The sequence below is a fragment of the Anoplopoma fimbria genome, chromosome 24 (assembly GCF_027596085.1).
Source record: "Anoplopoma fimbria isolate UVic2021 breed Golden Eagle Sablefish chromosome 24, Afim_UVic_2022, whole genome shotgun sequence".
Lineage (NCBI taxonomy): Eukaryota > Metazoa > Chordata > Actinopteri > Perciformes > Anoplopomatidae > Anoplopoma > Anoplopoma fimbria.
The window spans coordinates 3,127,350-3,154,438 of record NC_072472.1 but is presented as its reverse complement, the minus strand read 5'-3'; the positions used below and the strand labels follow the sequence as shown (position 1 = coordinate 3,154,438).

Here is a 27,089-nt window from a genome sequence, read left to right as displayed (position 1 = left end):
CAAAAAGCTGAAGCCCTGCTCAGTCCTGCTCACTCCCCGGTGTGCCAACCCAAGGATAACGGTAAGAAACCATTGCATATATACATATATATATATATTACATCACAGCCTGCTTACAGACCTGATCCAGCCTGTCCAACACCCTGGGACTGGTGTCAATAACTGGGTCCAACAGGAGGGTTTGGGTTCTTTTTGGTGCCAGACACTGAAGACCTTGTTTGGTTCCAGTCCCCTGATGGTTTTTAGACTCTGCTGGGCTTTAGCTTCACAGGGTTTGAAAATGAAACTAGGAGTTCTGGAAAGTTTTTTTTTTTTGTTGTTGTTGTTGTTGTTGCAAACTTTATTTCATGTGTCAGAGCATCTCTGTTTGCTTTGGTGACATTTGTGCATGAAAAGACGCACTTTGGGTTGTTTGCTGCTGTTGATCCAGATGTTTGACAGTAAACTGGGACCAGAAAAGAGTTGGGGATTTCTAGAAACTACTCTCTGACGTCACGGGGTCTGATGCTATCCAGCTGGAGCAAAAAAAAAAAAAAAAAAAAGAATTCCTCTGCATGTTATTTTAAAGAGGAGAGGGTTACAAGAAACAAGAGACATGTTATTGGTGAACTTAAAGTAAAATAAAAGAATCCATAAGTAGTCCCAAAGCTGGACATTTGCAGGATTACATCAGCAGAGTGGGTGGTGCAAAGGAACAGACATGAGACATGAGTAGAAAAACAAGATAGAAACGAGTACAATAAGTAAGTAATCACACAGTAAAGGTATAATTAATAATAATTAATGAGTAAAATAAGTGTATAAAACAACTAAAACTCAATTATGATATAATCGGACTGACTGGTTGTTAATATTGCACAGTGGATTGCACAGATTTTTATATTTTTGGTATGTGGAATCTGCAAATTTCCCCGCTGCGGGACTAATAAAGGATTATCTTATCTTATCTTATCTTATCTTATCTTATCTTATCTTATCTACTTGGAGCAGTGTTGGTTGTGCAAGAAGTAGAATAGGAGTAGAACTGACATTCCCATTCAAATGAACTTGAACCGTTGCCATTGCAACCGTAAACTAAACTGATTTATGGCAGCAAAGCACCAGGCGGTAAACCTCCGGTTCTGCAGAGTGAAGCCAATGCTTCATGTCTTAAACCTGCATTCTCTCTAATGTCCATCAGGGGGCGACTCCTCTGGTTGTATAGAAGTCTATGAGAAAATGACTCTACTTCTCTCTTGATTTATTCCCTCAGTAAACATTGTAAACATGAGTTTATGGTCTCAATCTCTAGTTTCAAGTCTTCTTCAATACAGCATGATGTTCATTTAGTAAATGATGCTCCATTTAGAGTCAAACAGACCATAAAGCAGGGTATGCTTTAGGGCGGGGCTACTGTGATTCACGAAAACAGTGTGTGGTGATTTAAACTGTAAAATTTAGCGGCTGGCTAGATAGTTGCTCTCCTTAATTTAAAATACTTTAATAGGTGGACTGCAGTGTGGAGCAGTAGATTGTATTATTCCTGTTACTTTTAGTAATTAATAAGAAAATTGCATACTTTTCACGATGTCTTTCCGAGCAGTTTGATTATAATGTTTTAGTGATTTTATAGTTCTGATATCAATTCCATTCTTTCTTCACAATAGGCCTTCATGTTGTTACCCATCAATAGTGCAGTTTCTGATTCATAAGTCCAGTGTGATGCTTTCCTGTTAGGTTTGTTTAAACTTTATCCACCCTTTACAAATACCACTAACTATCACTGTCCATTCAGTCCCAGAATAAAAGGCTGCATGCACGCCAGGTGAACGATGCCCTGCAGCCATTCATATGTCGTACACTGGCAGTAATTTGATTTGGTATAAATGGAACAGCAGCACAAAGAGCAATGCCCAAAATCTGTCAGCATTAATTTGGCTGTAAGTCAGGTGACATGAACTCTCAGGAGAACGGCTTTATTAAGTCATATCTCTAATCTCCCTTTTTCTATGTTTATCTATTTTCTTCTGGTTGTGTGGTTATTTGATTCATAAATATTGATGCAATGCTTATCTACATGTCTGGATGATTCGTATTTATTACAACATCTGTGTCATTTTTTATTAAACATCGTTTATATAAACCTTCAGTGTTTACATACCAGGAAAATGTGTGTATGTGTACTCTTGGACATAAAAGAAAATGTGTGTGTGTGTGCTGCTTTATGTAAACTAATCCATGCAACTTCCAGATGTTTAAGCTCTCTTTGCATCCGAAACAAATTCATATCAACTTGCACTTAGAAAACTTTTTAACCCTTTGCTGTTGTCAGAGATTTCCTAAACTGTCCTCCCTGATATTCATCAGAGGCTTTTGTACAAAGCGAAACTAGATGTTGTGTATGTAGTTCACAGGTCAGATAAACTGTGTTGGAAATGCTCCTTCCTTTTTTGCTCGGAGAAGGGAGAAACTACAGTACATCTGTAAGAAGTGTTTCTATTGGTTTAATGGCTGTATGAAGTTGCGAAATTGCGGAAAAAATTGAAATGATGTTCATTCTTCATCCCTGATGTAATGTTGCGGGGAAGTGAAAGCCTGAGCAAAGTTCTGTGCACTCAGTTAATCACTGAGTTGACTGTACTGATACGAAGCAGAGGTCATTCAGGACATTTGCTGTCTTGTTGAATAGTTTAGCAACATTTCACTATTCTTTCAGCAACACTTCCACAAAAGTGGCACCAGAGTCCCTTAAGAAAACCTCTCATTTTACTGCAGCAGGGTCTGACAGTCTAAACCCGCTCAGTCCTGGTTCTGGTTCTCCCGTTGCCGCCCTTCCCTCCAACGGGTCCAATAATATGGTCTGGGTCTCCAGCATCGTGGTGTCGGTGTTGGAGGAGCAGAGAGGAGAAGCTCTGCTTCTGGAGGAGGAGGAGGAGGAGGAGGAGGAGGAGGAGGAGGAGGAGGAGGAGGAGACGCTGCTTCTGCCGGGAGCTGAGCACTCCTCCTCCCTCCGGAGCTCCGACTGCAGGTCAAAGGCTGAGGTGAAGCCAGATCTGGGTCTGTCCACGGTGGACTGGTCTCTGCTGGATCTGGGTCTGTCTGGGTCTGTCCACTGACTGGTCTCTGTGGACTGGTCTCTGCTGGATCTGGGTCTGTCCACGGTGGACTGGTCTCTGCTGGAGTCTGAGCTGAAGGAGTTTCTGGTGAACCTTCATGATTTCATCTGGTTTCACCAGAATCCGACCCGGTGGCTCCGATGACGAGCTTTAAGAATAACTTTATAGAAACAGACGATCTTCTCTCTGATGGTCTGGTTTACTGATGGAGGTCACATAGAGGATCAGGACTAAACTGAGACTGATTCAGTAACTTTAAGTGTAGTCTAATTGAGGTGGAGCTATTTACTGTGTAAATTGAAATACACACCAATGACAAGTTGAAACTTTTGAATCTGAGATACTTTTCTTTTCTGGTGGAGCGAGTTCAACCTCCGACATGCAGAGATTGTCTGAGCGTGTTCCCGTTCTGTGGATACCATGTGTGCACACGTATGTGCTATGTATTATGTAATATGCACGCAGAAAATAAGCTTGTTCTGCGTGTGTCAGCATGACTGCGTGGGCCTGTATTTAGCCTCTACGTGGAGAGCACATGTTAGCCCGGCTTACCGATTAACGTCTGTCAGAAAAATACCAGTCAGCTATTTTTTTGAATGTTTTTTATCTCAGTTCATTGCTTACAGGCTTCACTGTGTGGAGAGTTAAACAGCATCTGGTCTGTGAGGGCTTCTCCCATTCTTCAGTAACATAAATCATGTTACCACCCAGTTGTCAAGCGGATCTTAAGGTGACAAACTACAAGCAAATACATCAGTTTCATGCACTGATCCTTTTTGAGAAAACATATCTTCTCTCAGACTAGGGAAGCAAAAACACCCCAAAGAAAACACAATAAGGTGTTTCATTTACTTATTTTTCTATTTTGCATCTTTGCTCTTCGTTTGCATTTGCTATGAAATTATATTTTTAAAACTTTCTGGGAAAATAAAATGTTTAGAAAGATGCGTGTTAGGTTTTATTAGTTGTCAAACATCTTGACCTTTTTTTTTACTCCGCTTTCCCTGAAAACAGGAAAAAGTATTTTGCTAACTTCCCCTATTGGCGCTTGTGTAATCCAAAGACAGCTGGCTGCTCGTACCCTCCAGGTTTTATTCTCTCAAGTAAGAAAAGAAGCCAAAAGAAGAGCAGCAGATGTTGTAAATGTTCCTGTTTTAGAGGAAACGTTTGCTCCTTAAGTAAACCTTCCCCCCATTGGAGACCTTGGATCCTGACTGCTTTGCCAGAGAGGGTGTTACTGTGGTTTCTTATCTCTCATCTGGAGCCTCACTTATCATGTAAAACTGGCAAAAGTCTGGAGAAACTTCAACCCAGTATTTAACTTAAATGGATCTCCTGTGGGTTTGTTGTCTTAATTACGATAAATTAGATACGAGAACGGATGAGCAAGAATACAGTGTTTTGGTTCAGCTAGGTTGTGTTATCTGACATTCTGAGGAAAGGCTGTGTGTTATTGTTTTTCTGCAGCTTTTTTTTAATGCATAAAACACAGGAAGACATGGTGCACTCAGTGTTCAAAAATACATTCGTCTGTCCTCTCATGACCCGTCCTGTACTCAGTGCTCTTTCAGAAATGCCAATTGAGGGTCTGTGAGTCTGGAACGTGCAAATGTAACAGGCCTCTCTCCAGGAATGTGACATGGGTGTTACTGCCTGCAACAACAGGGGAGGCTGTGTTTGGGCTGAGCCATCGCACAGGCTGTAAATTACAAGGAGGGAGAGATCTGTCCCTTTCATTTGTTAGCTAGGGACCGTGGTAGTTATCTGAGCTGGCACCCATTAGGAAAACCAAAATCACTCCCCTGTAACACATTAGAAGCTAAAAACAGTGCAAGATTTGAGAGTTGTTTATAAAGCTGCACAGTAATTGTCTCTTTTTTAATTTCTTTAGTTTCTTCTAAAAACCTTTGCCAGTCTGACTCGTTGATCTTCGCAAATAGATGCATGAAAAACAAAATGAAATATATGCAAAATATTCACTTTCATTTACATGAAGGCTGAAAATAAGAGAGTTTTGCAGCCCAGATAGTTTAGGCAATGCTTTGGTGCTGATATTGTTCCGCTTTCATGGTCCAGCAACATCCATTTGCTGTGTGCAGCCAAGCCAACTGACCATAAGGATTATGCATGCATAAACAATATGTATTAAGTCTTTTCAATAAGCGTGTAATGTGGTGGAAACAAAGTTATTCAATATGCATGGCAAAGGAGTTCATTCCATATTGTAGCTTTGTTTTCTTGTGTTACATTTGGTTTAATTTGCAAAGATTTTGATGCACTGATATCGGACTGATACTAACTAATATAGCTAGAAATTCTATTTTAAGTTAAGTCATTTTAAGTCCTGTTTAAGTTTTCACCAATGTGTTGCTGCATTAAAAAGGTTTACACTTGAACTTCATTCCCTGTTAATTTTAAATATTCTAAAGTTGAGTCTGAAAATAGAAGTGGCTGGTGTACAATATGTATTATTTTAATAATAAATTACAATTTATAGAGTATAATTTATATCTATGTATTTATTTGTTACATTTAGTTTTACAAAGTTAAGAAAGTAATATTTAAGTCAAGCTTGTTACACAATGATCCTAGTGACACATAGACAGAGAGACATACAGATTATTAATTAAACACTAGGGCTGAAACTAACTATTGTCAATTAATCGATTAGTCTATAAAATGTGAAAAAAGTGAAAAATCACTGTTTCCCGAAGCACAAGATGACATCTACATATGTTTGTTTTTTGTCAACATTTTAAAGATATTCTCCAGAAATACTAAATTGAATTAATCGATTATCTAAACAGTTGAGGATTAAATCTTTGGTCATTTAAGCTCTAAACATTGGTATCTGATCGTTACTGATTGGGACTGAAAAAGGTCGACTGCTGCATCTCACACGTAGTTTGTATATAAAAAGGATTATCCCCGACATAATCCATCAAAAGAAGCTTGAATCCTTTTCAATATCTTCAAGCAGGACATCTTAATATTTATTTTAAATTCACACATCAGTAGAGTATGTAAACTTATCTCTCCTATTGTTCAAACTCCCAACAAGTCAGGACAGATCTGCATCCTGTAGGAGACGGAATGACTCGTCTGAGTGGAGAAAACTGATTAAATGCTTTTGCTCCTAGACCAAAACATAACACCAGATACGTGTTTTTCTTCCAGTCCTCTTCAGAAATATTTGATTACACAGACTCTGACATGCAGTAACACCCAATGTGGTACATTCCAGCAACAAAAGCAGCGTTGTAAATGCTAAAGCTGAGTTAAAGTCTCTTGATCAAGATGTTTATGAAGTCATAAAGGCAGCTTTTAAAAATAATTTTAGCTCCGTTTTTATTTGCAGTTCATTTTGAGGCATACAGGGCTGAAACATGTGAAAGTGGAACTAGAATTCAAAATGACTTTAAATCCATTTTACAGCCGTTCACTATTAACACCTGCTGTTGGTTTGTGCCATTTGGTATGGTTGCCTCATTAAAAGGATCCATTTGGCAAACTTTCCCTTTCACCATGTTTGTTTTACTGAGGACTTTTACGAAGAATTGGCAGACAGATGTGTCTGACAGATGTGGCAGACAGATGTGTCTTTGTAATTATCTCAGTTCTTGGTCCAAAAGTCAAATTTTATTCAGAAGAGATAGATGTAATAAATTCCCAAAATGTTTTAATCTAAAATATCCTTTTTCAATCCACATTTGTTGGCATTTCGCCTTTCAAAAACTACAATTTCAGTGCGATCAAAGCTGTTAACTCTCCCCCACAAAGCTGTATTAACAGGGCCACCAGGCAGCAATCTAACAGCACCATAAATTACTCATATAACCACAAAATACAAAATCAGACGTATGCTAGCATGTTATTTTTCCTTTTTAGCATAAAGAAAGCAAGACAAAAAGTGAGGGACTGAATGTAAATTCATTACAGGCATTGCATAATTCAATATATGTGTGTTATTGTGGACATGTAAGGACCTTTATCCAACCAATATGTTGTTGAACGATAATATTGTCAACAATTGTCATATTGCGAGAAAGAGGTTATGCAGTAACAGAATCTTGGTTCATATTTGATCAGCACTGGATAGTTTGACAGTTGGGTTAACAAGCTTTACAAACACAGACTCCTCTGCTCTGATTGGTTATCTGTCTTGTGGTGTGATGGATTCTTGTAAATACGAGTAGGATGATTCACAGATTATCTGTAGAGGAAATAGTGACAGTTTGAGCAAACTATGACACAAGCTTATTGTTCTTAAAGTTACCAACTGTAGCTTTAAAGCTTCAACTCTTTGTCATGACTCATTTTATCAACAATAGAGAGTGGACTTGTATTTTGTCAGCAGGTGTCCTGTTAGTGAAATGATTTCCTCTTCAGATTCCTCTCAAAGTTATGACGACCCCGATAGGTAAGGTGCCACTTTTCTGCTTCAGAACCTCCATCTCTCTAAGCCTTTGATTGGATAGCGGTGCAAACACAAGTATGATTGTGTGTCTGTGCGCTTTCACCTGGAAGTGTGGATGTATATGTGCATGTCTTACACAGGCAATGGTAAACAGTCATCTCTGAGAAGTGATGTGGTAACGTAGAATTCAATCCCAGAGGAGAAAGTGGAGCGGTGTCGCTTTTCATCTACACAAACAAAGCTGGTCGGAGGTTTTCTGGTGATACGTCATCTTTTAGTTGTCATTTTTCAAGCTCATTTGTTGGTTCTACAGTTGCTTAAAGTCCACACAGCTTCTGGATTTCACCACCATGTATTTTTGAACAGTAAAAGCTAGTAAAATAAGAATTTAACTTAAATCTTATTGTATATTTATTTGGTATTTTACTCTACCAAACAGCAGATGGACACAGTTATGGACTAACTGGTTAACATAGTTTAGCATTTAGTAGTTTAAGAACACAAACAGACCATAAAAGTAGATTATTGGACATGCATCCATTTGATCATTGTAGTTATTTTCAGATATATTTTTTAATTCCTTTCTAGCATTTAAAGGATATATAACCTTATCTTTTACCCTGATTTGTGGATACCATTTGAAAGTGAGTTTCTGCAGTGCAAGCTCTGTTTTTTGATTTTATCACAAAGAAAACTGAGCTTTATTTAGTGATGGACTAATGAAGTATTTGGGAGCTATGTTGAACTGCAAAAAAGGAGAATTAACTTCTATTCACATAACATTACATGAACCAGATGTTGGGGAAATTGGGCTTTCATTTAAGTTGGAGATTGTGATTTTATAATATATATTTTGCTCCTGAGGCTGTGTTTGTGAGAGGCAAAAATGAGATATAAACTCCATATATTTTGTAGAAACACTATTATTTTCCCTCATTATCCTTCCTTGTTCTCTCTTATTGAGAACTGGGCATATATTTAGAGGCTATTATGACAGCATGCCTCCCAGAAGGATTAGTGACTCATTCTTAGGAAACATGCTGGAAACTTTGAAATTTGAGAGACCATCATTTCATTTGGTTCGGAAACACATCATCACTGCCTAAAGCGATGACTCGGGGTAAAGAAAATGTGTGGTCCAAGAATAAGAAGGTCATTTTGAAATCTAAACACAGTTTGTCAGTTTATCATGGCCAATATGAAAGCAAAGCACAGAATGGGATATTAAACAGCTTGTGTTGAATGCTGATAGACAAGAATATGCAAAACTGTATCCATTACAAATCTGTTGTGATTATTTTTGTCCTTGCAGGTTATTGAAAGAGACAGAATGAGGAAGCTCCTGTCCTTCAACCTCTTCATCCTGCTCTGCTGCTGCTGGACGACGCAGGCAGAAATCTTCACCTCCATCAGTAGGTTTGAAGAGCTATACGGGCAACTTCTTTGTTATTTTTGTTATATTAGTTGTTGTTAGTGAATATGCATAGTTATTATGCTGTACGTCCACATCAAAAACCCTGAATGTTGCTTTGAAATTGAAAATATGCAGAGATGACGTATTTTTGTAACAGTAAGTTAGCATCACACTGGTTCACTCAACAAAAAAATAATCTGGTTTATCCATTGAATTTTGGATTATTGCAGAAAATATACTTGTTTTGTTCAATAAGATCATTTTCACAAATGAACACCACTTTTATGATTTGACAACACTAGGGTCACATGAGCGTGGGGGCGACTCCTCTGGTTGTATAGAAGTCTATGAGAAAATGACTCTACTTCTCTCTTGATTTATTCCCTCAGTAAACATTGTAAACATGAGTTTATGGTCTCAATCTCTAGTTTCAAGTCTTCTTCAATACAGCATGATGTTCATTTAGTAAATGATGCTCCATTTAGAGTCAAACAGACCATAAAGCAGGGTATGCTTTAGGGCGGGGCTACACAGTGATTGACAGGTCGCTACCAGAGCATCGTCTGGTCTGGAAGTTGTAATACGTCATCCCTGCAGCACTTCATAGGATCATCAGCAGAATTCCTCGTGTGGACCAGAACAGAGTTTTTGGGCTCAGGAATGCATGACTTTTGTTTTCCAAAGAAAAAGGTTTAAATTGAGGAAGTGGTGAAGGGGCCCGTAAAGTCTGGATTTATTTTGAGTTATCCAGAATAGCTTTTAAGAGAAATAATTGTGGTCCACTGATTCCTTAAATAGAACAGTAAACTATATATATATAATATATATATCTAAATATATATATATATATATCCCCCATAAGCTTTGCCTTTGTGCTTCATCTATGTGATTGGAGGATCACTGATTTACAGAGTTTGCATCACATCAATCAGCAGGTACTACACAGTCACTTAAATCATCTTGATTTACTGCACTAGGCTGGTCAGTTATAGTGGTTGCATGCAGAAACAATGAAAGTGTTTCATTTTTCCTCTTCGCTTCTACCCCCTCTGAATTAATCACGGCTGAGTGTTTCCATGGAATTGTTTAAGATGCACGCTACATCCCAAAGTATCCACTCAGAGGCTCTTAGATGAATGACCCGCTGTAGCTTGCTGAGTAATTCTGTACATTGGAGCCCGACTGTCTGATTTTTACCTCTTTAGTCTGAGGCAAACAGGGTTTTACCAGAAGTACTTTTTATTGGCCTTTAAAGCAAATCACAACAGAAGTAGAAGTTCTCAGTGGGATTGTTAGCTATAGCAACTCTTTCATATTACAGGAAGCTTTTTTAACAGTTTTAAATTAGAAATAGAAATATTTGTCTTGGAAAAACTCAATAAAAGTATTAAAATAAATACATTTTTGACACCTGACTCTATGAAAACTTGAAGGCGACACATGGTTTAAATGGAAAAAGGTGTTGCTGGTTTTATCTCCAGTGTCTCCTCTCACTCATCTTCAGTGTCCGTCTCTCTCTCTGCAGGCCAAATGACCGACCTGATCTACACAGAAAAAGAGTTGGTCCAGTCTCTGAGGGATTACATTAAAGCAGAGGAGTCCAAGCTCGATGCTGTCAAAAGGTACATTTAAACCCTGTGATTTAAAAATAACTAAGCATGTCTAGTTTCATATGATAACAGTATCTTCACTACATACAGTCTCAGAAAGACAGAATGTAGGCGTGTCTCATCTCACAATCCTCTGATTTATCTTGTGGCCCTTTGACATGCGCAACCTCAAGATTGGGAACCACCAGAACAAACTACATTACTGTGTGTATATGTTATATATTAAAATATTTTAATCACTTTTACTTTTAAAGTTTTGATACTTTAAAAGGAACAGTGTTTGGCATTTAGGGGAATCTATTAGACGAAATGGAAAATAATATGTATAAGTATGTTTTCTCTCGTGTTTAATCACCTGAAACTAAGAATTGTTGTGTTTTTGTTACGAAAAGAAAACATTTCTCCCATGTTTTACCCTACCATGTCTATAATGATTTTACTTAATGTGTACAGTAAATAGTTTATATAGTGTAACACAACTTTAGTCCCTTTTTTCAACACATTTTCACCAGAGGAGAGGGACATTAGCTTTCACTTTTTCAGGTTAAGTCAATATGAGGTGATACATGTATGTAGAATTATAACATATATATTTGTAAAGCATCTTTTACAGTAGTAATAACACCTGTTCTATCTGTTTGTCTCATAGCTGGGCCAACAAACTCGACGCTCTGACCAGAGTGTCCACCTCCGACCCAGAGGGCTACCTGGCCCACCCGGTGAACGCCTACAAACTGATGAAGAGACTCAACACTGAGTGGTCTGAACTGGAGACTCTGGTGCTGCAGAACCCCTCTGATGGTAAGGAAAGGAAGGATAGAAGGAAGGGAGGAAGGAGAGGAGAAGTCTGCTGTGGTTTTATTTTGCTTGGAGCTCTGTGTGATTAGTTAGTTTTGGAGCGTTGCTACAGCTCGTTCGCCAGCTGGCATTGGGGAAGGAAAGTGCATCGTCTGACGGTGCAAAGACATACTTATTGAGACAGCTTGACTCCTCTTAAACATTAGTTTTAACTCATTAAACTAATACATATTTGCAGTAATTGTTGGCCTCAACCAGGGTTGACCCTTGTCACCTCAGAATTACGTTTCGGCTCTATGCAGATGATGTGAATCTGTTGGCTCCTTCAGAAAGTGACCTTCAGGACGCGGTGAAGCGGTCAATAAGCTGATAGTAAATGGATGAATAAAACTAATTATGATGATGTTCATATTTGTAGGGGTAGCATTCCTCAGTTATGTCGAGTTATGTTTCACCATGAGCTGTTTGAAGAAATTGTTGGGTGCGGTGGGTGGGGGAGCTAAACCATGCTATATCTTATCAAATAAAGAAACATGGGTCATATACAAAACAAAACTCAAAGCTCAATTAGTTGTATTTTCAGTAATATTGCAATAGTGGTATGAGTTGTTTTTCTGTCGCTTTAAGAGCTTGTTTAAAGGCTAAAGCTTTGCAGACTGCAAAATAAATCCATTCAACAATTTCATACTTTATACTGCCAACTAACGCAGTACTGCATACTACCTCTGTCAATAGTACGTAGTAGGTGTTTTTAAATACAGGGGCTGATCTGATCTGTGTTTTTGCAGCGACGGTCTCTGTGCGATGCTCAGCCTCTTTTTCGGACTTTCTCTAGCTTCATAAAAAGAAGTACCCATTTTGCTAAATGTGTTACAAAGGCAAAATAAAAGTAATTCTGGTGCGCAGGAAGTGAAGTATCTGGTGGAAAAAGTACGAAGAAACAGCGTTAGGAGAGGGTTCATAAGGGATTTCAACATCTTGAGAGAAAGCTGCAATTACTGATTTACAGAAAAGGGCACCAGAAGTTCAGAAGCAGAACAGCGTCATGGCAACGAAGAAATGTTTGATCTATGTTTGGGTCGTATTTAGCCAGTCTGAATCTGGTCCAATGATTCCTATGAATTGCATTGTATTTCCACCACTCTTTCTATGACCTTTCTTCAGCACGAACTGAGAGCTAGTAGCAAAGATATAATCCAGAGCGGATGCGAGCAGAGCCACTACAGCTGCAGTGTGGAATCTCTGCTCTGATTCTGAGTCTGTCATGTTTTAGCTGCAGCTGTTCCTCATCTCTGCATATTTTGGCCGCGTTTTCCTTCTCTTGTGTGAGTTGTTTGGACCTGAATGTCTGTGAGGCAGATAGCAGAAAACGTGTCATACAAATGAGTCTGTATACGTGGCCTTGAGTCTGTGAGAGAAAGAGAGAGACTGGATGTACAGTAGTTTAACAGAATTGATTCTTTACCATATTTTTTTCCGCTTTATGTTTCGGCAACACAGATGCGTTCACATTGCAGAGTCAATAAAGAAAGTTTAAACAAACATTGATATTCAAAAAGAACGATGGAATTTGGACTTTTGTCAATAGTACATAACATACAGTATAGGTGCATTCAAGCAGATTAAAAGTGCATCACAAGTCCAATCATAGAAATATATTTAATAAAAATATCAGATCAGCCCTCTGGAGTTTCTTTTATGATTTATCAGGGTGTGCTGAGCAGCAGCTGGTGAAATTGGATATGTAGGGATGAATAAAGAGAATACAGACGTCTAAACATAGAAATGATTAGTCATCATCTTAAGCAACACACAAGACACGGAACTGAATTTGATTGATTGATTGATTGATTGGCAGTATGAGAAGGAATATATTTACTCAGATGCACATCTGAGTTAAGAACAGAGGAAGGTTTGTATCGACCATCCATTATACGCCTGAATACATAAAACTGATTTGTAAAAGTGGTTGTAACCTTTTGTTTTCATTAGTAAACACATTGAGATCGATTGACAGAGGAGGAAGAGAAAGAGGATGACTATGAGGACAAAAGTCCATTAGAAGCAACGGGCTGATTTGTAGTTTTATTGTTAAATGCATTTAAATTTGATGAATGAAAATCAATACCATTAAATGTTTCACTTTAATGGTATTGATTTTAATTAAGAAGAACATTTAATGTAAGAAGAGGCTGGGGCCTCCAGCAGAGACCAGTCCAATTTGGACAGACCCAGATCCGGCTTCACTGTCTCCTTCGACCTGCAGCCGGAGCTCCGGAGGGAGGAGGAGAGCTCAGCTCCCAGCAGCAGCAGCAGCGTCTCCTCCTCCTCCAGGAGCAGAGCTTCACCTCACTGCTGGAGACCCAGGACATATTACGAGACCTGCTGGAGGGAAGGGAGGCAAGGGAAAACCAGAACCAGAACCGAGAGGAGCAAACTGTCAGACCCTGCTGCAATAAAATGAGAGTTTTCTAAAGGGACTCCGGTGCTCTGAAACACTACCACGTTTGTCCACAGGGGGCGCCAAAATCAACACAAAATGAAAGTTCCTTGTTGTAGCTTTAACTATCTCCCATCCTGACTTTATTTTCTCTCCAGGGTTCATTTCCAACATGTCCATACACAGACAGTTCTTCCCTGATGAAGAGGATGAGACGGGTGCCGCCAAGGCGTTGATGCGTCTTCAGGACACGTACCAACTGGATTCTGAGGCTTTCTCCAGAGGAAAGCTGCCAGGTAACCAAGGACTGAACATGAACACATTCAGAGGGATAGAATAGTGTGACCATTAATGAAAGAAAGAGAGGAATGCACACTGAACCCACCCATCATGATTTTAAACTGGTTATTGTGTGCGTTTGAGTTTTGGAGTTAATACTTTAATTCTGGATAATGATTTGATTGAGGATACATTTTTGTGTGGTTAGGAAACGAATGACTGAGTTATAGTTGCATCATACAAGGACACATGTTGAATCTGTTGTCAACAAGTTCAGCTTTGTTTTTTAATACATATCTTCATGACAGTATTCAAAGTTCCGTGTCATTCTAGACCCGATTTAGATTCAACACAGGTATGAGAAGGTGTGCCTTCAGTGTTATGTTGTGTTTTTGTGAGCATTTGTGCTGGTTGCTTTTCATGCCAAGCCAGGATTCAGTCACCTTAGATGACTGACTGCTTTTCCCAGCCTGCAAGCCATCAAACAACTTAATACAAATGTATAATTGATTAATGCCCAAAAAGTGATAAAATAGGATGCCTACTGAGGTAGAAATTAGATAATGCTCAATTCTGCAGAAACTTAAAAAAGCTGAAGCAGGTGGGCACAAGTGACAACAGAGAACATAATTAAGTTAGATTTGTTTCATAAATTAATCATTAAAATTAAAAAAAAAACAAGAAGACTTAAGATAAGACACACTGTAGTAATCCCCTGCAGGGAAATATGCACAATATAGGTAGTAACCTTAACCTAAATACTAAATATATTATGAGCATCTGAATTCTTTCCAAAATGAATCATTAGAAAACAAGAATAAAAAACGACAATCACCAAAAAGTGGCTCGAGATCGAAAATATTGTAAATCAAAGATTCTGAAAAAAAAAGATTTCTGTCTTCAAACATAATATGGTTTTGATTATACTTAATTCTGCAGAAACTTTAAAAAGCTGAAGCAGGTGGGCACTAGTAACACCAGAGAATAGTAGTTAGATTAGATTAGTTTCATAAATTAATCTTTAAGATAAAAAAAAAAACCAAGAAGATTTAGGATGAGACAAACTTTATTAATCCCCTGTAGGGAAATGTGCAGAATAAAGGTAAGAAACCTAAAATAAAATACTAAATATATTATGAGCATCTGAATTTTTTCCAAAATGAAATCATTAGAAAACAAGAATAAAAAAAAGTTTTACTTAAAAGTAGAAATATTGTAAATTAAAGACTTTTAAAAAATAATTTCATGATCCATGTTTGGTAAATAAAATGTGATGCATATGTCATAATTCTTGTTGGGTAAAATCAACTGATTCCTGCTTCAGGTGTTCACTCCAACGCCTTGCTGATGGTGGACGACTGCTTCGATATGGGGAAGACGGCGTACAACGACGGCGACTACTACCACGCCGTGCTGTGGATGCAGCAGGCCCTGAAGCAGCTGGACGGGGGGGAGGAATCCGTGGCCTCCAAACCCGACATTCTGGATTACCTCAGCTACTCCGTCTACCAGATGGGAGACCTACCGCGAGCCATTGAGCTCACCCGGCGGCTGGTTGCTGTTGGTGAGTTGTGCCGATGACATTGAGCTAAAATAAGGGTTCTCACTGATACATATGACGCAAAAACGGACAGAGTTTAGGGACGTTCGAACACGTTATGAACACATTCCGTTAGTACGCATTTATGCAGACTTTGCCTAAAGGAATTACCCATAATTCATAGCATTGGGACGTTACAGATGAGGTCACCAGTGGAAGCAGGAGATTTAAAAGAAGTAAAAAGGCAAACAAAGAGAACAGCACATTGGTGTTCAGCCATGCATATTACATTTACACAGAAACGTTAAGGAATAAGATAAGATAAGATAAAATAATCCTTTATTAGTCCCGCAGCGGGGAAATGTGCAGGATTACAGCAGCAGAGAGGATAGTGCAAACAAGAGACATAAGTAAAAAACAAGATCAAAACAAGTATTAGAAATAAGTATATAAGTAATAACACAGTAAAGAATAATAAATAAACATTAAAAATATTTTATAAACAGACAGATTAGTTGTAGTATTGTACAGTGGATTGCACATATTTTTATATTGCACAGATTTATGTAGTCAGTTTCTTTGTGGTATTTGTGGTCTACTGGGAGCAGAGTTGGTTGTGCTTCATAAAGATGATTCATAAAAACACATGAAAGCAGAGCAATGCCACCGTAGGCTACATGACAGCTGGTTTAATCATCAAACATTACTTTTCATTTAGTTATAAATGCTGTTTTGACAAAAAAATTGAGAAATTACCTTTCATTTCATGAGTCAAAAACCTGGAAGACGTTAAAATCGGGGAGCAAAAATTATAGAATAATTACCCACAATTTAATATGTTATTACGTTGTCAAGGTAACTAAATTGCTGCAGTAAAGTGCCCATTTGTATTTATACACTCAACCATTTACCAACATTACGTCAGTTAGGTTCCTGAGCCTCACTCATTTATCTCTGAGTCGGTCTTTCTTTCCGCCGTAGAGGTCGGGTTCAGTGGGTTCCTGCTCTCAGGCCTTTAGAACTCTAAAATAGTTCTAGTTTTTAAGACGCACCGTTGAATCTTTCCGTTTCCTCCCGTAACACACACAGACACCAGCTAGCTGACCGATACAGCCGCTCTGTGAGGTAATTGATGGGTAGACGTTCCACTAATCGCTCCGTTCCGCCTTCCTCTCTCACTGCAGCTCTGCTCTGAGGAGGAGCTGCAGGGTGGAGTCCGTCGGGAGTAAGAGCTGGTGGTTTGAGACTGTTATTTCAGTCGCTGTGTTGACAGCTGCAGACCATCGTTTTCTTAGATCTGTGGTTGTTTACAGGTCAATCTCATGAATTGAGCCACTGCAATAGTGCTGCAATAGTAACATTTAAAAATTCACATATAACAGCTCATACATGCATCAAAAAAGACAACTGTTGAGGATATAGAAAAAGCAAAACGCAAGGTAAGGGCCAGGTTCAGCAAATCAAAATCTAACTGGAAATGCAGGAAAAAAGCAAAAATAGCAACAAAGAAAATACAAAGTTAAAGCCATAGAAATAGAATAGGAGTAGAACAGACATAGAACTGGTTTCAGTGATCATTTGACAAGAAAAAAAACACCTGCCTGCTGTTTGGATCATTTTCTTTAACCATTGTAACCATTGTAACAATCATATTTGTCTTGCACTGACAGCCCCCGGCCACCAGAGGGCAGGAGGAAACCTGCGTTATTACGAGCGGCTGCTGTCAAAGCAGCTCAGCGAGCAGGACCAGAAATACCAGCCGGCCACCGAGGAACCCATCCAGCTGGGAACCTACCAGAGACCTAAAGACCACCTCCCAGAGAGGGAGACCTACGAGGCTCTCTGCAGGGGGGAGGGGCTCCAAATGGTGAGACACAGAGAGAAACATAAAGGCGTTTGAAGAAGCAGGAAGTCTGTAATGTAAAGAAATACTTTATCTTAACGTAAAGTGATGAGAGACACTGCAGGTGATGTAAAAAAATAAACTAATAGATATCACCATGAAACTCCCCTAGTTGAATACTGACATTCAGACAATCATTTTTTGTATCACACGTTTTCTGAAATGTAATGTTCAAATATGCAAATTAAGCATTATCTTATCAAATTTGAACAGAAATGTGAACATTGGATGAAGCCAGGTTCAAAATTCTTGTTTTATTCTTTTGACATATTAGAGTCAAAGGTTTTTATGGAGTGACATTTGGATATGTCTTTGTATCACTCCATAAATAAGAAAATAATGTCAAAAGCCATACAAAAAAAAATGTATTTAGTAATAAAATGTTGTATAAATCAGGCTATGATTGATTTATGAACAAACCCCTCTGTAGAAACCTTCAGAACATAGAGAGGAATGAAGCTGTAAAGTTTGGTGTATGTAAGAGCTACTGAAGTGGAGATTTATGGATCAGAGTCTGAGAAAAGACTTTAGAGAAAACGGCCTTTAAAGAAATGACACTACAGGTGAATAGGGTAAAAAAAAATGTACTAATAGATATCAGCATGAAACTTCCCAAACTGATTCCTGACATTAAGACAATTCATTTTTGTATTACAAGTTTTCTATAATGTAATGTTTAAATATGCAAATGAGGCATTATCTAATGGTAACTTTTGGTGAATTTAGGAGAAATCTACAGATGCAAATAGACAAAGTAGTAAAATAAACACCTAGATGTATATTTTGGATGTTTTCTTTCTTTTAGTCTGAAAGAAGACATGTTATGGAAGCTAAATAAAATCAAAAAATGAAACTTTTTTTATTTTGTAAAGTCTCGCCTTAAATTGTAAAACACCTGATAGTTTGATCTTCTGTTGTAATTAATGCTTTTGTTGTAAATTAATTTATAATGAACAGATAGATCATTTTGATTTTAGATTAGAGCTTCAAAAATAATTCAAGGAATATATTCAATAACAATTTAATCATACAAGAACCTGCAGTACGAAAAGTCCAGTTCCAGTCCTTATAAATCGAGCCTCTCTTAGAATGACATCACTTCCTGTTCATCCTTTGTGTTTCACCAGAACGAGGCGAGACGCAGCCGCCTGTTCTGTCGCTACCAGGACGGGAAGAGGAACCCTCGTCTCCTCCTGAAGCCCATGAAGGAGGAGGACGAGTGGGACAGCCCTCACATCGTTAGATACCTGGAGATGCTGTCCCAGGAGGAGACGCAGAAGATTAAGGAGCTGGCTAAACCCAGGGTGAGAATAATAATAAATAATAAATAATTAAAAAATAATAATTAAAAAATAATGATAATAAATAAGTGATAATAAATCTAAAAAAGTAAACTCAAGGAATAAAACAAAATTAGAGTATACAGTACTGATAGAGTTTATAAATAAGTAAGAGATCATTTTCCGCAATAATCCAAATTCCAATGAAAGAATATAATTCTAACTTCCTGTTGGCTTAAAAAACATTATTTCTTCAGCACTTTATAGGTGAGACTAATGAAAAGACAAATATTTACTTACATGTTTAAGAAATGTAAAGAGTGGATGAACTCTGAGATGTAATGATAATGATGACAAACATTTATATTTCTGTGTTATGTGTTTTTTTTCAGCTTGCCAGAGCAACAGTCCGCGACCCCAAAACAGGCGTCCTGACCACAGCCAACTACAGAGTATCAAAAAGGTTATTATCAGCTTTTAATTATTTATCATTGGCTCAATTTGTAGTGTAATGCAAGGTACCCCAAACATCACTGTATTGAGATTTTTTTGTAATTATTTTGAGGGATTCAGTCATTTTACCAACTACCCTTCACTCTTTATTTCACAAAACATTATTTGATATTTACTTTGCTACAAGGAAACCCTGAGGTAAGTTTGATCATTGTTCGGTGTGCTCTTAACACATATACACGTGCACGTCTCTGTGTTTTCAGTGCATGGTTGGAGGAGGTGGACGACCCGGTCATCGGCATAGTCAACCAGAGAATAGAAGACATCACAGGCCTCGAGCTAGACACTGCAGAGTTACTACAGGTAACGTAATACACAAACGACTGATTTATTATATATAACATTAATTATTACATCATCACGCCACATGTTACACAGAAATCTGACATCCATATTCCCATTTCTACTAGAGATAATCATTTACAAACATATGTTGATGAAATTGAAGTAAGATCTGTGGTAAAAACAAGCTTGAAAGATTTTAAAGTTTTGTTCTACTTTATAAAATAGGTCAGTAAATACCCCTCTGGTGAGTTTATAAACTTTTACATGTCTAAAAAAAGGCTTATTCTCATGTGACAGTGGTGTAATTCATTTATATCCCAACGTAATCTTTTTACTTCTGCCGATTTCATTCAAAAAACATAAAAGTAGCAGTCTCTTTTGTGTAGATCATTTTGCATCATAAACGTTTTTAATAATGTAATTCACATTAAATCGGCACTTTTTATTGGACTATTTGCAAAGTGAAAACATATAATATAAATTTACATTTATTATTTTCCCCCATTTCCACAAAAAATAATAAGTATACAAACACATAATAATTAAATATATATATATATATATATGCAAACTCAGACTCGTGTGCTCTGTTACTACGGTTTGTTTTGGCTCGTGTGAAAGCAATCAAGACGACAGATGTGTGATTTTAGCTCAATCTCAAAAGCAAAACTACAAATAAATCCAACTGCTGATTATTAAATCTGTTCAAGAGACGATCTTATTGATCTGTAATGTTATTTAACGCCGTGCATACAACCACGTCAGTGCGGATTATTTTCCCTGTTTAATAGCTCAAAAGTTTGTGACTGTGATCTCACACTGTTGCTCCTCATGCACGAGTTTGTGTGCACCCAGAAGTTCAGACTTCATCATAACGTGGTCTAGTTGCAGTCTAATTATACTTATAATCAGGTATTAATGAAAGAACATAAATAAACACGTCATAAGCATTAAAGTGCTGCATAAACTTCTGTCAGCAGATTTAATTTGATTTCCCAAAAAGGGAGTTCTAAAATCACCAAAACTGTCCAATCAGCGAGTTTCCTTTCAGTCTGTATAACTTCATGTTTAATTGTACATCTTTGACTAAATGAACCCAACTACAGGTGTGAAAGCAGCCTAAGAACTGAGTTTTTGGTCAAAGAAGTAGAGCAAATTAAGTAGAACAGTGGACAAAATGGGTACAAATTACCACCACAAACCTCACAGGAAACAAAAGCTTACATGGTATTTTATAAAAGCCTTTTGAAGGGATTAAAATGCTTTAGATTGATCAAACATTCCACACTCAGTCTCACTCCGGCTGCACTAGTTTTTTTGTTGAAGTAAGAAGTTCAGTAAGAGCATAAGAAAAACATAAAAAACTATTTTCTTTGTCTGCCTCTGAGATTTTTCCTTTCCAACCCCAATTTAATTAGTTTGAGGTGTTCAAGGCATCAATAAATTACAATTCCTTCACTGATAATGCAACTCAGTTCTCACTGGATTACTTTACATTCAACAATTAATCAAATTATTCTCAATTCAACAGCTACTATATATGTCAGGTTAGAAGTATTGCAATGAATCACTGGAAAAATATGTTTATCAACTACGTATTTTGCCTTGTTAATAATAAAACACAATATTCAGTTTTAAAGATGCATGTACATGCATTAGAGTTGCCAGTGAATTTTTTAATGTAATTAGTAAGTAAATAATAAATCATCTTTGTCGATGGCTCAACAGGTCGCTAACTATGGAGTTGGAGGACAGTACGAGCCACATTATGACTTCTCAAGGGTGAGTGTGTGTACAGAACTTTTAAGAGGTGGCATGTTGTCAATTACAATGTAAGGTATTTTATAATCCTGGGAATAAGATACCTTACGTTGTTAGTGTAATTGTTTGTGACATGGGCAGATTGCCTAACTTGCCTTGGACATCAACAACTTGTCTTTAAATGATTGCCTTGTTCTCTCTTCCTCCCACACCTTTCCTTTAATATGTGCTGGATTACTAAAGTTTACTCTTATTATATGTAATGTGTGGTTCTCTTTGTGGCTTCTTTTGCAAATGTATCTGCTTGTTAATTCCCTTTGATTCAGATCTCTCCATAGAAATACCATGCTCATGTTGATCATTTGAATTCTGCATAATGTCTGTATTCATTCCATCAAAATATCTGGTTTGCTTGTTGAACAGCTGTTTATCTTTCCTGCGTTTCTCTGCTCTAAACTGATAAACCATCCATCCTTTGAATGTTCCCTGACTTTTATACTTTGTAGATACTTTGGAGCTACGTTCCCTCTGTGTGTTACATCTGCGAACAATCTTTAATATTTGATCTATAGAGAGGCAAAGTCCCGCCCCCTTCCAGTGTCCACCATGAGATCTTATTTGGGAAAATATATGTACGATAGTCAACGGCAAGGCCTATTTTAATTGTTCCTTGAATTTCACACATCATGTTTTCCAATTTAAAATGTCAATTTAGAAAGTTGCAGTTTGTCGTACTGACATTTAGTTTTGTGTGTCACAAACACCAAAATGTCCGTTAGCTAGGATTGCTAGCTGGCTCGCTAACTTAGCTATGTTCCACACACGAATGTAACTTTATCTAAGCTGACGAGTTTTATCCAGCGACTCTTTTTATCAGCTGGGAAGTGAAAGAACAAACAGAGTTCCTCCTGGTACAAAACACAGGCATCGTAGCTTCAGAGAGAGACGTCGTAAAATCTTTCTAATTACGTATTTTCAATAAAGTTTTAGGACAAAATGAGACTTTCTTGACGTGCAAAATTATCTTTTTTTTTACATAAATCATATGTGTAATTCAAGGCACAATTCAAACACGATCAAATACGTATTTCTTTCTTGTTGTTGACTAGTGTTCATATATTTTGGGAAATAATGGTCCACTGGAAAGGGGCGGGACTTTCTTCTCTATTACAGGTTTACATATTCAAAAGTGCAACTGCTGCAATTTGTATTAACCACTGCAATTTGCAATAATTTAATACAAAAAGCGGGTGTTATCTGCACAGTGCAATGTGTTTCATTTTGTCCTGTTATTACAGGAAGCAGTGTTAATACATAATGTGTTGTTACGGGGCCGTGAGTGGCTGGGCTCCTGCTGAGAGTCTCCTGTGATTTGTGAAATGTTCTAACAATCTGTTGCAGCGTCCTTTTGACAGCCACCTCAAGCGTGACGGAAATAGACTTGCTACCTTCCTAAACTACGTAAGTACACGTGCCTGCAAGCGAGCAGTATTTAACCGTTTGTTTTTACTCTTGGATTTTATCTCTGTAGAAAGATGAGCCTGATGCTTTCAAAAGATTAGGCACTGGAAATCGTGTGGCGACTTTTTTGAACTACGTAAGTACGTGCATCCGGTCGCCGTTGAATGAAGGCCGAGTCGTGTTTGGTAGTGACCTCTAGAATCTACGCTACGTACTTCTTTTGTTTCAGCCTCGTGAGCAAAATGCATAAGCTCTGGTTCAATCTGGGACTTGGATTGATTGACTCTTATTTTGGCCTTTAGTCATATAGTCCAAAATCTAGAGCTGCTCGTTGTAACGGGGCAAGAGGCTGTAAATATTTGAAATATTAGTTTTTCTGTCAATCAGTTCCAGTTCATATTGTGGAGAGTTTAGTTGGCCGTCCTCCATTAACATGCTGATGTAGAAGCCACTCTTTATTTTACACCTGCTAACACTGGGTTGTACGAAATACAATTATACACAAAATGAGAAGAAAAACTAAAAAATGTTTGATAAGGTTTGCACTAGAATCTGTTTTTCTTGATTCAAGTTTGCTGTTGACCTTGATACATGATGTTGAATTGCTTCAGGACATAATTATCTATATCTTCAGTCTTTATTTATTCTAAATAAACAAGTGGATTATAAGAGATGAACAGGATAAAAAAAAGTATAACAGATAAGAGTACAGTGAAACCATTGGCTCGTGAAAGGAAAATATGTTTAAATTCAAAAAATGCCTCTAGAACAGGAATAAAATATACATCCAGCATCTAAGTCCTTCCATAACAAGTGTAGAATAACTTGCTTGCTTGTTGATTCCACCATGATTTCATGCTACAGTTACAGTTAACATTAAAGGCACTACGTGAACTGCTGGACTTGGTCTCAAAACTTTAACAACTAGCCGGACTTTTGAAGTCATGGTGGCCATTACGCTTTCAAGTAGCTTATGATTGCTAGGGCTAATTGCTAATATTAATTTCTAGCATGTGCACTATTGTTTGATTGAAGAGTGCTGCAATGGGTCTGTTTTAGTGAAAAAATACAGTATAAACTCGAATGAACATTTGTGTTTTTTCATTTATTTGAGTTTACATGGAAGACTAGGATATGTGCATGCTAGCTATTAGCATTAACGCCAGCAATTAGTTTGATTTACAGGGTAATTGAAAAGTTACTTTTAATCAATACTCCTCTCTCCTCAGTCTGCCAGTAGATGTTGGTTTTAAACTGGTTTACATTTTTGTATCAAAATATTTTTGTATCAAAATATATATATAAACATATTTCACTCGTAAAGATATAGATACACTACTGATCATCAAAGCTATGAAAAATTACCTGAAACAATGTGATTAAAAAACAACTGGTGGGGGATTTTAAAAGAAGATGATATTTAATTTTTCTTTGCTCTGCTCAAGTATTTCTTTAGTCGTTCTAGTCTTTTCTCTCTCAGTAGTGCACTTAGAAACTTTCTGGCATTCCTTTGTTGTGAAAAGATGTGTGACTTATCATTTTGTGCACTTTATTTCTCACCTTCACAGGAGATTGTTTTTTTTAGTATCTATTATTAACTGTGTGAGAATAGTCCTTTATGGCAGAACATTTCATTAGTAGTTGGGTGTTAATAGCCACTTTTGTTATTCCGTGTTGGTGCAAATAGTAATGCTGGACAACATCTACCATCATTTATTACATAAAAACTCAACATTTAATTTGTCTTGTCTTTTGTTAGCATCCACTTGTATTTCTGGATGTATACACATACTCAAAAAGGACATTATTTGCATTTTGGTTACTTAAATGCAAACAATATTATTATTATTACTGTTATATGTTGCACTGAAATGTAAAATAAATGGAAGGCAAAAGAGGTTTTTAAGGATTGTTGAATAGCAGAGTATAGTGTTTGTTGTCTTTTCTCAGATGAGTGATGTCGAAGCAGGAGGTGCAACGGTCTTCCCCGACTTTGGAGCAGCAATCTGGCCTAGAAAGGTGACGACAACATGGAGTTTGTCTTTTTGTGTAAAGAAATACTAAATGTCAATTCATAGTGTGTTCAGCATGTTTAGTTTAATGATTAACGTGTCGGGACTCGGAAAGTATTACGTAAATCCTGACAGTATGATAGAAGATATTATTGAGAGATCAAAGACATTACTTGGCAATGAAATTTGGTGGAAGATGAAATTTCTATATCCGTTGGTGAGTGAGGGTGCACCTCTGCGTCTGTCCACTGCTAATCTTGCATTCTGCTGCAGCAAAATGCACAATATTTTATGTGATCATATTGCTGCAATTATCAGTGTTAAAAACCGCTTGTGTTCCAGGTCATCTTTAACCCTTCCTTTCTCTCTTGTGCACACTAGATGTCACCTTAATGTTTTAACTTTCTCCACAGGGGACGGCGGTGTTCTGGTACAATCTGTTCAAGAGCGGCGAGGAGACTATCGGACCAGACATGCAGCCTGTCCCGTCTTAGTAGGAAGTAAATGGGGTGAGTCAAAGTTCAGATGCTTCACAAATTAAGAAAGTATTGATACATTAAATGGGATTAGTAAGTAGCTAAATTCTGATTGAAATTGCGCTTATGAACTGAGTTGTTAATTAAGAAGATGGGTGAATTCAAATTGAAAAATGCTAAAAAAAATCACCAAACGCTGCTGAATAATTAGGAGTATGTATGTAATCAAGATCTTCACATTTGATGTTCTATTAGAAACGCACACTAAACATCTATGGGGCAAAGCTCACCACATGCCGACATTTAAATTTGTAGTGAAGGCCTATAGTTTGTTTCTGTTTCCTATTACAGAGGTTATCTTTGGTCCTCACCTGTTTCGTTTTTTCTGTTTTTCAGTGTCAAACAAGTGGATTCACGAGCGTGGACAAGAGTTCAGGAGACCCTGTGGTTTAACAGAAGTGGATTGAAGTTAACTAACACCTAAAGAACATGCAAAAACACACACACTCATTAGTGACTTCATTCTGGCAAAACTTAGTGTTCTCTCCCTCAACTTTTGTACAGGATAAAAAAATGTTTTACGGAAAAATGTTGACAATTTTATGTGGAATTTGTCTGGATAATTTCTTCTTTTCTTAACCAGAAGACACATACTGTTATGCACCCCTACATTGACCCCACTTTATGAAATAGGTGAATTACACCTTTGCTTAGCCCCGCCTCCTGCCACTTTTTAGCTACTAAAGCTGTCAGAGCTACGTTACCATGGAGACCACACTGTCACTAAATGCACTTCCCGCATTAAAGTTATCTAATCATTGGGAAAAGGAGGGAAAGCGATTTCACATTGAAACAGACAGAAGAGTCGGCAATATGTGTTCGAAGGGTAAATCCAGAATGTTAAAGTGATTTAGCAGAGAAAACAGGAGAAAAAGAGATAGAAGTTAAAGGCCTACAAATTCTTTTTACACAATTGGAAGCAATTTTCAACTTTTCAAAGTAAAAGCTGTAGCATTAGTGGTGACACAGAAAAGCTCTTATTTCATTTAGCTAATATCTTAGCTGTTAAAAACCCTAAAACGTACAGAAAGTGCAACAAAAACATACTAAATGGTGTCAGAGCATTTAATTCAGATTTATTTCAATGTCATATATAAACTTCTTTAAAAGAATAAGTACATTTAACATTTCGGAATAAGAAGATGCAACAAAAGTTGTATTTGTAAATTGCTTTTGGTGAATGGAAATCAGATCCAACTTTAGACTCTTTTCACCAAATCCAGCCTTTAAAATTACTGTTTACAAAAACAAACTTTGTTGCGAAGTAAAGTCTCTATTTAGAGGTTAATTTGAGAAACAGCTGTTGGTTAACTATCTTTTATGTTTCACCGTATCTTCATTGCTCACAACTTAGCTTTGTGTTTAACGTATATAAACACACCAAACATTCACTCCATTATTCAGCATTTGATTCCAAAGTGTTTTATTTTCCTTAAACCTTAACAGAAAAACTTATTTCCTCCACCTGATGTTTTTATTTATATAGTGTTTAAATTATTACACTGTTATTACACATTGTGTGCTCTTTCTACAAGATAACAAACAAGTCAATAAACAGTGTCTTTTATTAAAATGTTTTGCGTCTTTACTGTTACGTTAATTGTAACCTTTAGGTCGCCCTAAAAATGTCTTATTTAGTGTGCGGTTGTACTTAGCTCCACCCTCTTGAGTCACTTCCGGTTGCGAAAACCAAGATGGCGACGGTCAAATTGCCAAACTTGAGGCCTCAAAACGGCCGTCTACAA

The 27,089-nt window shown here is 37.4% G+C and overlaps 1 protein-coding gene across 1 annotated transcript; it reads left to right on the top strand.

Moving 5' to 3' along the window:
- LOC129113065 (prolyl 4-hydroxylase subunit alpha-2-like) lies at positions 1-26,227 on the top strand. Its single transcript, XM_054625188.1, is given in 16 exon segments — positions 1-61; positions 8,825-8,924; positions 10,452-10,548; positions 11,186-11,337; positions 13,933-14,070; positions 15,378-15,617; positions 17,264-17,460; positions 18,624-18,800; positions 19,169-19,239; positions 19,493-19,592; positions 21,303-21,356; positions 22,737-22,796; positions 24,747-24,815; positions 25,222-25,258; positions 25,261-25,317; positions 25,681-26,227. Coding segments are annotated over 15 exon segments (1,602 nt in total). The 5' UTR covers positions 1-61; positions 8,825-8,842; the 3' UTR covers positions 25,752-26,227.
- The last annotated feature ends 862 nt before the right edge of the window (positions 26,228-27,089 follow it).